This window comes from Emys orbicularis, chromosome 9 (genome assembly GCF_028017835.1).
Source record: "Emys orbicularis isolate rEmyOrb1 chromosome 9, rEmyOrb1.hap1, whole genome shotgun sequence".
NCBI classification, from domain to species: Eukaryota; Metazoa; Chordata; order Testudines; family Emydidae; genus Emys; species Emys orbicularis.
Genome location: NC_088691.1, coordinates 84,788,290 through 84,801,356, shown reverse-complemented (window position 1 = coordinate 84,801,356; position 13,067 = coordinate 84,788,290). Strand labels below are relative to the sequence as shown.

Sequence of the window (13,067 nt, the reverse complement as noted above, 5' to 3'; positions counted from 1 at the left end):
GTAGCTTAGTGGTTTTGATGGATTCACAAAACTGAAGCACATAAGCCAAATAAATGTTCAAATACATAAACAGAAATATGCATGGAAAAAGAGAAAGGCTGCCACAATGAGCTACACACATTGTTGTTCCCAAGGATGCTGGAAAATTGCGGGGGGGGGAATTAGTTACAATTATCAGGAATTCTTCCAGTACCTCACATACCATAAAACTGATACATTTATAAAAATGGGAAATGCCAACTGTGGGCTTAAGCTGACAGGCAGGTCAGCAATGAGAAAGAAGATGTGTACGTGCTGTGTCTCTGGAGATGCGAGCCTAGTCTCCTTAGCCTGATCTGATCTACAGAAAGCAGTGCTACTGCAATACTTACAAGGAGTTCTGTGTGGGACTATACTGCACCCAAACTGCAACTTCCAACATTGGAACAACATGTAGCACAGATTAGGTTTCCATGGAATCCCTTGCATAGGGATCAATGTTTGTAGCAGCTAAACAAAGAGGAGCTATGTGCTCATCCCTCCAGGCAGGAGGCAAGGTGCTACGCCAAGTACAGGTAGTGTAGTGGGAGGATTCTGGTTTGGAGAAAGGGTAGTCAAAGCACTAATACTAGATAAAGGGGAAGAGTAGGTCCAAGACAGAGAATGTTTGGTTTATTTTTTAGTGCATTGGCTCCAATTAGCATTTTTTTCTTAAATGTAAGTGCCAAAATTATTACAAATGGCAATGATCCAAAAATCTTTCAGGGTAACACCTCACTTAGGCAAGCACCCAACTAGAAAGGAAGAGTTCCTACATTTGCTGCTGCTGCTTAGTTAGAGATGGTTTTCTGTAAGCTTGAGTGACCAAAAGTAAGAGTACATCAGTTTACATTGATGAGATCATCATCATAACAATAAAGGAAAGAAACGACTTTAAGCTTTTTTTTTTTTTTTTTTTAGTTTCTGAATAAGCCACTATCAATTACAAGACCACCTAAAAAGTCCTGGGGTCAGTGATTTTATTCCCACACTCTCTACATGCTGCTGTTATTAGCTCACCCTTAGTTCCAAGTCTGGTCTTTTAAAAATGCATTGTGGCAGCTGTCATGCTACCAGACTGCCCTAATTACAATATCTAATGACCACAAGATTTTTCAAAAATCATTTGTAATATTCAAGGAATGATTCATTCAAAGTCATTTCAAAACACAGACAGTAAGTATGATATAAAGTCCCAGATGCCTTACTAGAAGGCCAATGCTGCAAGTACTCAGCACCCTTTTTCTTCAGCTGATATCAGTAAGAAGTAAGGTTGCAGAGCACCTTGCAGAATCAAGCCCTAGGAAAGTGAAGTTATAAGGTGGAGGTTAACGGAGTTAACGGAAGTTAACATCAGTCTTATTGTCCATCATAAAGCAGTGTTCGAATGTACCTTCAATGGTTTTAGAGAAAAGGTTAGGGACTGTCATGCCTTCTTTTAATTTACATATTATGAAAACAATTCTTAATGAATGGGATTTCATATCTCCCTGAACAGAATGCTATACATCCAACCCACCACTGACACCTGCTTATTGGGGAGTAAATATGTGCTAGTTTCTTTTCCTTCCTGAAAGATTCCAAAATTATTACTTTGTATACTAAATCATATAGTATGAGATTTCACAATATACTGTATTTGTCCTTCCAAATAGTTATATGAATTAGTTTCCATCTTGACTGTGGTTCTTAAATCTCTGGAGTACTGGGTTCCAGTTCTGGGTCAGGTTACAAGTGAAAACCTGTTTGATGTTTTAGGTGATTTTGTTCAGCTCTCACACAAAAAGAAATAAAATAAAAGAAATGGCCATTACTGTGTGTGTGACAGTCTCTGCTCAACAGCAGCCCAGGACTGGAATACCACTGTTCTGGCCAGTTAAGAGGAGTTCATTGGCAGAGCTGTATAGGGAAGCCAATGCCATTTAATCCCTCAAAGAATAGGCACCTAAATTCACACACATACATACGCTCACACACATAAAAGACAACTTTCACAGCATATATACAATCTTCATCAAGGCCAGGCCATACTTAAAATGAAGTGACATCAGCATCTCTTATTGTTGAAAATAAAAGCCATTGTATTATTTGTTACAGTTGCAACAACAACAGAATACAAGCAAAATGTTGTTCTTTAGCTTCATACTTTCTAAAATCTGTTCCAAATAAAATATAGACATTAAAAAAAAAATCTCCTGGTTAATGTCTTAAACACTGTAATAACTTTGAGTCTAGCAGTGATCATTTTTGGTTGCTGCTTTAAGATATTTGCTGAACGCTGATGAAAAGAATAGCGATGAAAATCTGCTATACAGCAGTGATTAAAGGAAACACAAAGTGGGGGTCTTACAACCAGGTTCTACTAGGCAAAGAAAACATCGCCTTCCCTCTTTTAGTATTAGCAATACCATTTACACTGAGACATGCTGTTACTTGTCCTCATGCTCTAAAGTCAAAGTGCAGGCATCCAATTTCCAGTAGCCTGAGGCCCTGTATACTCAAACCACACCCCAAGGCAAGGTACCAAATGACAAGCATACTGTAATGGTTGCCACATACTTTAGCTAGGTTAAAGTATGCAATCCTTCTTGGCTAAGGTACAGATTTAAATGCTTGGGTTGCAATTGTTGCTATACCTCAAAATAAAGCAACCAGAGAAACGCCCTTCAAAAAGGAGATACCCACCCAGGTCCATATTGGGAAGTGTACTTGATCAGTGGTTCTCAACCAGGGGTCCGGGAGGCCCCGCAAGCAGGTTTAGGGGTGCCACCAAGCAGGGCCAGCATTAGACTCATTGGGGCCCAGGGTAAAAGCTGAAGCCCCACTGTATGGGGCTGAAGCCCAGGGCCCTGAGCCTCACCCCACCACCTGGGGCGGAAGCCTGAGCAACTTAGCTTTGCGGGGGGCCCTGTGGCATGGGGCCCCGGCAATTGTTTGACTTGCTACCCCCTAATGCCAGCTCTGGCTTTTATATGCAGAAAACCAGTTACTGTGGCACAGGTGGGCCATGGAGTTTTTATAGCACGTTGGGGGGTTCTTAGAAAGAAAAAGGTTGAGAACCCTTGTACTAGATGGCCTAAGACTCCTGCTTATGTTTATTCCACCCACTCCCGCTCCTGCTGCCACCCACATTGTCTGGCTTTCCTGTATCCAGCCAGGTGTCTGTCTGATAAGAAACAGGAAGTGCCACTGAGCCCCACCAAAATCTCAGAATTCACAATACGTTACAAATGGTCACTGAGTCACCAGCTTGATCTGTTCAACAGAAACACACCCTGGCTCTCTGATCCAGGCCAGGGGCGGGCAGGTCAGAGTCAAGCTATTCCTTCCACAGCTGAACAAATGAAAGAGGCTGCAGAAAGACAAATTCTTTGCAGAGAGATCTGCAAGCAAGGGGACAGATCTAGATTCACACACAATGAAGCTTCTTACTAGCAACAATGTTGCATTCAATAAGCGGCCCTCCCAGGTTAGAAGGATGAAAAAACCCGGCACAATTAAAGGGCAACAGCGATTTGCCCAATTACCATCTATGGCAATGCTCCGTATGGATCTCTGCGACTGACTCACTGCCTAGTAACATGTCTTGTCACCATAAGTAATTCCCATTACTCCGACTCGCCCTCCCTCGCTCCCGCCCCAAAGCCACAGACCTTGCAGATAACGGGGACCAACTTACTGAGGTGTAGTTTGTTTTCTGGCTCTGGTTTCGTACCTCCTGTTCCTGAAACTGTAACCCTGCCAGGTGTTTCTCCAAAGCCTCCCAGTCCATAGTCGGGAGCTGAGGCTCCTGCTCTTTCAGCCAAGTGCCCCCCGTGGAGCTGTCCAAGGGGTGCCCGGGGGCGACCCCCCCTCCACCGCGGAGCCTCCCCACAGCCGGCTGGGCTTTCTGGGGATGGGCTTTGCGCCCTCCTGCCCCGCGGTGTCCCGTCCTGCGGCTGGGGGGCACCACGTTGCCGTTCTGCCGGAGGTCCTGGGGCGGGGGGTTGCCGTTGGGGGCGGGGGGCGGCATGGTGTTGGAGGCGCTGGTGCTTCTCACATCCTCCAGCTCCTCCGCCAAACTCCTTCGCTTGGCAGCCTTGGCATCGCAGCCGGCGGTGCAGAGCCCGTCCTCCTCCCACGCGGCAGTGCCCTTCCTTCCGTACCCCAGGTAATCCTCCTCCTCCTCCGAGTCCTCCAGGGCCGCCAAGTCCAGGCTGCTGGGGGAGGGGGAGGATTTGCACTCCGAGCAAGGGGTGACTTTGCTGGAGCTGGACTCGGAGCTGGAGCGGCTGCTACACGCGTCGCTTCCTAAATCCATCCCATCCTCGCGGTAATCCTGAGGGGGAGAGAAGGAAACACGCAGCGGATTAAAGAGAGCAGGAACCAGCCGCCTCCTGTCTGGCCGCCGCCCGCGGGAAGCGCATCGCCTCTGGGCATAGAAAGCCCAGCCACGGATGTGCCTCCCCAGCTAGCGCCGCGTCCAGATTTGCACGGGGCTGCTCTAGGGGCCCGCCCGCCCCCCGGCCAGGGGCTTCCCCGACTCTCCCAAAGTTTCCTACCACCTCCCCCGCGCTCCGGCTGGAGGAAGCATCTGCGCCCGTCCTCCGCCCGCTTTGGGGGAGCGGGTCTCGGGTCGCCCCCCGGACCCTGGCGCTCACCCCCGGGAGGGGAGGGGCAGACGCCTTCGTCAGGGCTCCATGGTGTGGTCAGGAGGCGGCTGGCCCCATAGCTCAGCCACTGTCTCCTCTGGCGGCGGCGGTAACGTCCCGGCTGCCGCGTCCAGCTGCTGAGCCGGGGACCCGCCGGCAGCGCAGCGAAACAGGGGGTGCGGGAGGCAGCTCGGCCGGCAGCCGTGGCATGAAGTCCCGTCCCCACGCTGCCGGCGTCAGAAGCAACGGGGAGGCTGGTGCTCACACCGCCCCCTGCGGTACAGCCGAGCAAGACGCAGAGCTGCAGCTCAGGCGGGGACTGGGGAGCGGGAGCCCCTGTGTGGAACGGCTGTTTCTCTTTTTACTGCTCCTTCCCAGGCAAAGCCCGTGAGGGCTGCACCCTCTCCCCTCTAACAATGTGCACACGAGAGCCTGGCCCGGCAACAATTAGCTGCACTCAGGTAAAGCACGGCCACAAATTCCCCTTTTTTTGTGGGAAGAGAAACACATTGTGATCCTATGAACTTTGGAGCAGCTTCTGATCAATGGACTGTGAGCTGGCAGGAATCCAACCACCCCTTCAGCTCTCATTCATTTGCTTTCTTTTTCGGGCCCTCCAGCATGCACAGTTTGAACTGTCTGCAGCCATGAAATTAAGTCTATTAGTACAAAAGCCACACAAAAAGAGTTTATAGCAAGTGAGGATTAAGGCCATATAATACCAGTATCTACATGTACCAACCAGTGCAAGTAGCTCAGCACACTTTGCAATCATACCTCTGTCTCAGCTGTACAAGGTTTCTTTGAATAGTTTTAAAGAATGTTTTGGAGCAATTAATGCCTGATTTATATAGCAGCGTGTAATAATGTAACACACAAGCTGTACCTTAGTGCACCCAGCTAAGCAATGTCATATTATTCTCTTCAACTCTCTTGGCTTTTTAACTAAGATCAAGTAGAGAAAGCCTGGTTCAGCCTGGACACTCGATGTGGAATCAGACATAGGTTCTAGGCCCAGCTCAGCCAGAAGTTCACTACCCAGTCTACTTCCTCAGCTGTGACTCAGTTCCACTGCTTACCCTCCTCTATACTTTGAGTTCTATGAGTGAAGAGTGCTCAAGAATACAATAAATTTAGTACAAATATAGTAACAGTTTAGTGGTTGATACCTTCTCCCAGAGGACTATATTCTGCTCAGGGGGACAGTAAGGTTCCTGTTCACTGTACAAGGCATATCCATATTATAAAATGTCCCTCCTAGTGTAAAAATGTCAAAAGTGCTTAAGTCACTTAGTAGCCTAAATCCTATATACAAAATCACCTAAAAACACTCAGGTGCCAGTCCCATTGAAATTCAAAATAAAATAGGCTATATTGTGAAGATTCTTTATTTTGATTCATACAAATCAACTAAAACACAAACCCACCTCCTCTCATGGACTCTTGCCAATGCTTTGTGGAAAAGACAATAGCACAAGAATAAATCCAGCAGATAACTCAGCCCCCATACTACTAATACTCCTGAAACAAAGTATTTATTTCAAACTCTTCCCACAAAGATATCCAACGCAGGCAACTCAACTGAATCAAAAGCCTGAATTAATAGATGGGCTTAGCAGTATGCCCAAAAATGCCCAGACTCAAACTACTTACAAATCAAGGGAGCTACAGCTAGGATACCTCTGCTGATCTCAGCTGCACCTGAATCAGGAGAGCTGTAGTACCTCGGGTAGTCAAGTTACAAACACAAACTCATAGGTCAAATCCAACACCTTCAACTCCACCAGAAACCAGTTGCTGACAGGTACAGAATCTGGTATGATATGTTTGTGACAGTTGTGGAACAGCTATGTTATAATCTAAGAATACTGAGTGTAATAATTTTATGAACATTGTATGTAAGCTGGTCAGTGAGGGGAAGTTACTGTAACTGTAGCAGGTTATTAGAATTTCCTGTGTGACTGTACTGATGTAACTTACATTGAGGACAGCGGAATTTATTATATGTTTATTATATACCTGTAATGGGGTCAGTGCATGAAAACAACGCAATGGGTTCCCAGATCAGAACATCCAGAAACACACCTGAAAGACCACAGGGCAAGCTGTTAGGAGACAGCATCCTTAAAACTGTCTCCAACAAGTTGCAAGCCTTGTTTTGCCAAACCTGAGATCCTGGAGATCATAAGCACACCAAACAGTTAAAAAGTGCTTCTCAGGAGAAGGCAGTGGGGAGGAGGCTTTTGTCAGAAGCAGTCCAGGGAGATAGGTTGATGGAGGGAGAGATTTTGAGGAGAAAGTCTGGGGGAGTTGGGCCTTCCCAGATCCAGCAAATGGTAAGACTTAGGGGAAAGCACACATGTGTGTATAGTCTGGTTTATTATTTTGAACATGTGTTTTCTCTGAAGTATTTTTGTTCTAATACATTTAATAAAGCCTTTGTTTTAAGGAGAACGTTTGGTCACTGGTCATTGCTCCCAGAGAGAACAGAATTGCTCCTGCTGAAGTAATCACAGTTGATCACAGAGACCTGCAGCTAGGGCCTGATCAGAGTTGGAGAATCATGTGATTCCACTCTGAGCCAGGTGACAGCTTGAGGGGTGTAACCTGAGAAGGGGTGCACTTTATGACACCAGGTGGGATCAGAGGTATGGAGAGCCCACTAACCATGACAGTGTTCATGAAGAGACGCCTCACTCAATAAATGGGCTGCTGTATTCTCCACTACCTTTAGCCCAGGGGTCGGCAACCTTTGGCACGCGGCCCTCCAGGGTAAGCACCCTGGCGGGCCGGGTCGGTTTGTTTGCCTGCCGCATCCACAGGTTTGGCTGATCGCAGCTCCCACTGGCCGCAGTTTGCCGTCCCAGGCCAATGGGGGTGGCGGAAAGCGGCACGGGCCAAGGGATGTGCTGGCCACCGCTTCCCGCCGCCCCCATTGGCCTGGGACGGCGAACTGCGGCCAGTGGGAGCCGCGATCAGCCGAACCTGCGAATGCAGCAGGTAAACAAACCGGCCCGGCCTGTCAGGGTGCTTACCCTGGCGGGCCGCGGGCCAAAGGTTGCCGACCCCTGCTTTAGCCTAAAAGTGATCTTGTATGCAACATAGACATGGGTCCTGGTAGCAAGGTCTGCCTCAAAAAGAAATGACTACAACCTCTGACAAGATGCAAAATGAAAACACCTGCTTTACTCATTGCTGCTATATGATCACCTAACAGCAGCAGAGGATCCAACATTAAGTTGTGAACACTGGTCACAAATGGCAGACAATAAGGCTGATCTCTTCTCTATATATACCATCATCACTGTAATCTAATCCAGTTTTAATCAACTGCTCCTGTCTCAACCAAACACTGGGGAAGATGCTGAGTTGCACCAGCTGGGTGAAATAATAGAAAAAAGTTAGGTGTTGTCAGCATACTGAAGGCATTTCAGCTCATGTCTCCTCATTAACCATCCTAATGGCCCCATACATACATTGAATAAAAGATAAAATATACTCTGCAGAAACCCTACATGAGTCTGCTTTTGGAGCAGAATAGCAATATCCAACCCCAGATGGACCTTTCCAAAAGTAAAGAGCAAAGATGCTCCATCTACTTATAATCTGATCTATCCATGAGTCAGTAATACAGCATAATTAACAGTGTCAAAGGCAGATGACAGATTTATAATTTCAGATTCGATACCTGATCTTCATCCATTGCCACAAAGAGGTCATTGACCAATGCCATCTCTGTACAAGATTGAACAGAGACAGCTAGATACTGTGAATGTTTCTAGGTAAAGCTGATAAATGGAAAGACAAACTCAAACGATAACCTTAAAAAAAGCAACAACCACTTCTCTCTCTATTTAATCTTAAATTTTGGATCTTAATTATGTGTATTCAAATATGGATTGTTAACTACTTAATGGCTGAATGGTATATCCCCCTCATACACACACACACATCCCTATATTAAAAGAACATGATTAAGGTTGTAAAGTCAAACACTCAAAATTAGGAAATGCCAGAATTAAGGTTGTCCATTGGAACCTTATTTCTGCCCCCTTGTGCTTATGCATAATGATATCATCTCTGATTACAGCATCACACAGTATTTTGGGAACCCTGCCTCATTCAGTAATATCCTCTATGTGGACCACCACAAGAGGAGGATGAGACACACATTTTGCCAGTGAGTTTCACAGATATTTGCTGATAGCAGAGAAATGGCAAGCCTCAGGAATTCCATTCCAGGATCTGGAAAGGAGTGTGCTCCAGTGGGCAGACCCTCTGACTATTCCTTCCAAACTTAAATCCTTCCGCCCCATCCCCTACAACCTGTCCCTGTTCCTCTCTTGTCTCTTCCCCACCCCTGTCTCTTTGTCCCAGTCTCATTCTTTTTGCCTAGCCAGTCCCAGTCTCCACTAGTTGGGCTTCTCGTCCCAGTCCCAGTTTTCTTGCTGGGCAAGAGCTAGTCTCCCACTTTGAGCTCCCTAAATCTCAGTATCCCCCTCAACTCCAAGTCCCAGTCTCCTTGCCCAACCAGTCCCAGTTCCCCCTCCTCTTGGCTCTTCAGCTAATCTGTCTCCCCCATCCCTGTCTCCCAGTCTCCTTTCCAGCTGCCCCCGCCTTCCCTCCTTACCTCGGCTCACATTCCCAGACTCCTTTCCTAGCCTGTACCAGTCATTTTTCCTTCCCTCTTTTTTAATTTCTAAGAACCCATAAAATAAAATCCCTAAAAACCACCACCACCAACACCAACAAAATGGACAAGCACACAGGAGAGTTTGATACTCACTTGGTAGCCAAACTAAGACACTAAGCTCCTATTTATAACCTTTAATTTAGGTTTAACAGCTATATTATTCAAACAGTTATGGAATTTAACACACGTGTATTAAATTAATAACTTATAAACTTGGTGGACTTTTAAAAATGCCTTTTTATCAAAAACTGTTAAAAATTATACATAATAAGAAAAAGTTGGGATTTTTTAAAACCAAGACAACACCTCTGCAGGTTTTGCCATTGGTTTGATGGCAGACTTAGACTGCCTACAGTTTGAAGGATTAGATTTAACTGTAATTATAATGCTACTAGTGGTCAGCACCAATTGCACTGGAGGATGTAAATAGGTAAATCCATATAATTATCAGTTTTCACCAACTCTCTCTAATTAATCTATTTTTTAAAAACTAGCGTAACTAATTACTGGTAGTTCTAGAAATAACTCTCTTAAAAGGCTAATAAATTTTATTATATTCTGACTCATTGAAGCCAACTGTAACATGCAAATTTGCTGACTCCAAAAACAGCATTAAAAGGACTTCTGTATACTGTACGTTTAATTAATATTCTCCCTAGCTGCACCTTCAAAATTACATTTGCAAATACAATGCTATACAGTACTTGAGACTTTGCTTTATGGTGTTTTGGGTAATGATGATGGTTACTGTAGTACAGCAAAGGATTCCACACTAAGCGAGGCTGTAGGAAACATTTCTTACAAAGCCTAGGGCTTTTTCAGAGTAGAAAGCTGTATAGTGTCCTTAAATTTTATCTATTATTCAGTTTTAATTAATTAGATTAGGCATGGACCTCTTAATGAGTAGTACTAATATATTAATGACAAATAAGTACATTAATACAAAATTAAGGATGCATATATTTAATGTCATAAAATTCCAGAAATGCAAAAGTTAAGATTCCAACAGCAGTAGTTGTGGTGCACATGCTTTGAGTTGCATGGCATTAGGACACACAATAATATATATTTAAGTACAAAATGAGAAATAGGAAAAATATGTGCAAGGTGGTTAACACTGCTGGGAGGTCCTTAACTTCTGCATTTGCTGACTTTAATTTTAACTATCCAACTTCAACATGTGCACTACATTTCCTAGGGTATTTGTTTATTTGTTTAAACAGGGTAAAGAAAAAGGGAAAGAACTAAAAGGAAAAGTCAGCAGTTATCCGGCTCACATGGCTTTTAAGCTCCTTGCTACGCATCTATTCAACTTGAGGAGATTAGAGGCTCCAGCTGGGGATCTTATAAGTACCTTAAAGAAAAAAAGGATGTACACACTTAGGCCTTGATCCTGCAAAAACTTACGTAGGTGCAGAATTTTATGCACGTGAGTTGTCTGATTTAAGGCAGGTGCATAAAGTGTACTCACATATGTGCAGCAAATCTATATGTAAATGTGCACCTGTAGATTAATTCATATTCTACTGAGCATGCTCAGTATATAATATTCAAACTATTATAATAAACATGTTTAGACCAATCAAAAAACCCCAAGCACAGTAAGAATGATTTATATTAATCTTCAAATGTTACCTATATTTTTCATAGCCCTCCCCCCCAAAAAAAGTTTTTGTTTTTCAATGGGGAAAGTATCTTTCCTCCTCCTTTCCCATAACTTAAAAAAAGCCAAAGAATTTTGCTTAAACCTTCCAGAAGAAAAAAAAATTATCAATCATCTTCAGTTAGAGACCAAACATGGTGATTTTTCTGCCACTGAAACAAATGTTTTGGAAAGTTGAGTTTGTGAAAGCAGAAAGTTGTAAAGGAAAGTGTTTTGAAATGTTAGCAGACCCTAGCAGAGTATGATATAGATAGGGCTACCATATGTCCGGATTTCCCCGGACATGTCCGGCTTTTCGGTCTATAAATAGCCGTCCGGGGGGGATTTTAAAAAATCTAAAAATGTCCGGGATTTCCCCCGGTCGGCTATTTATAGATAGAAAAGCGGCGGCCAAGCGCCGCTGGGCACCCGAAGCCCCTTCCCGGCTCCCCCCATCCCCTGCAGCCTTACCATGCTGTCCGGCCTGCAGCTGTCTTCCCCCTCCTCCCCTCCCCTGAACGCTCCGCCCCCCTGCTCCTCCCCCTCCCCTGCTTCCTGCGAATCAGATCTTCGCGGGAAGTCTGAAAAGAAGCAGGGGCAAGCGGGAGGCAGCAGCAGGTAAGCTGGGGCGGGGGGGGGCGCGAGGAGGAGAGCTCCGGGGAGGCGCGGCCCTGGCCGAGCGGCGCCCGGCTGCCCCAGCGGCTCTGGCCCGGCTCGGGCCCCAGCACCCCCGGCCCGGCTCGGGCCCCAGCAGCGCCGGCCGAGCACCTCCGGCCCGGCCCCAAGCCCCGCAACCCCAGCCGGAGCGCAGCCCGATTCCTGGGCTCTTTAAAGCCGGCCCTGGTCAGGGGACAGGGAGGGGGGGTTGGATGGGTCGGGAGTTTGAGGGGGGGCTGTCAGGGGGGCAAGGGTGTGGAGAGGGGTTGGGACAGTCAGGGACAGGGAGCGGGGGGGGTTAGATGGGTCTGGGGGGGGCTGTCAGGGGGGCAGGGGTGTGGAGAGGGGTTGGGACAGTCAGGGACAGGGAGCAGGGGGGGTTAGATGGGTCAGGGGTTCTGGGGGGGCTGTCAGGGGGGCAGGGGTGTGGAGAGGGGTCGAGGCAGGCAGGTAGCAGAGGGGGTTGGATGGGTCAGCAGTTCTGGGGGTCCTGTCAGGGACGGGGAGCAGTTGGATAGGGCATGGGAGTCCCCGGGGGTCTGTCTGGGGGCGGGGGTGTGAATATGGGGTGGGGGTGTGGATAAGGGTCGGGGCAGTCAGGGGACAGGTAGGGTCGTAGGGCGTTCTCAGGAGGGGGCAGTCAGGGGACAAGAAGCAGGGCGGCTTAGATAAGCGGTGGGGTCCTAGGGGGCAGTTAGTGGCAGGGGTCCCAGGAGGGGGCAGTCAGGGGACAAGGAGCGGGGGGGGGTTGGGGGTTCTGAGGGGGGCAATCAGGGGGTGGGAAGTGGGAAGGAGTGGATGGGGGTGGGGCAGGGGCAGGGCTAGAGCGGGGCTCCTCCGGCTCTTTAAAGCCGGCCCTGGTCAGGGGACAGGGAGGGGGGGTTGGATGGGTCGGGAGTTTGGGGGGGCTGTCAGGGGGGCAAGGGTGTGGAGAGGGGTTGGGACAGTCAGGGACAGGGAGCGGGGGGGTTAGATGGGTCTGGGGGGGCTGTCAGGGGGGCAGGGGTGTGGAGAGGGGTTGGGACAGTCAGGGACAGGGAGCAGGGGGGGTTAGATGGGTCAGGGGTTCTGGGGGGGCTGTCAGGGGGGCAGGGGTGTGGAGAGGGGTCGAGGCAGGCAGGTAGCAGAGGGGGTTGGATGGGTCAGCAGTTCTGGGGGTTCTGTCAGGGGCGGGGAGCAGTTGGATAGGGCATGGGAGTCCCCGGGGGTCTGTCTGGGGGCGGGGGTGTGAATATGGGGTGGGGGTGTGGATAAGGGTCGGGGCAGTCAGGGGACAGGTAGGGTCGTAGGGCGTTCTCAGGAGGGGGCAGTCAGGGGACAAGAAGCAGGGCGGCTTAGATAAGCGGTGGGGTCCTAGGGGGCAGTTAGTGGCAGGGGTCCCAGGAGGGGGCAGTCAGGGGACAAGGAGCGGGGGGGGTTGGGGGTT

At 47.9% G+C, this 13,067-nt stretch overlaps 1 protein-coding gene across 4 annotated transcripts in view; it reads right to left on the bottom strand.

The window, feature by feature from the left end:
- SCHIP1 (schwannomin interacting protein 1) overlaps positions 1–13,067 on the bottom strand; it is a 419,220-nt gene that overhangs the window by 108,476 nt on the left and 297,677 nt on the right. For 2 of the 4 annotated variants that reach the window (XM_065410680.1, XM_065410682.1), the window contains exon 1: positions 3,698–4,318. In XM_065410680.1, the coding sequence (XP_065266752.1) occupies positions 3,698–4,318 (621 nt within the window). Of the gene's footprint in view, positions 1–3,697; positions 4,337–13,067 lie in introns of those variants that run through there. The other 2 variants (XM_065410681.1, XM_065410685.1) reach the window with 2 other exon arrangements.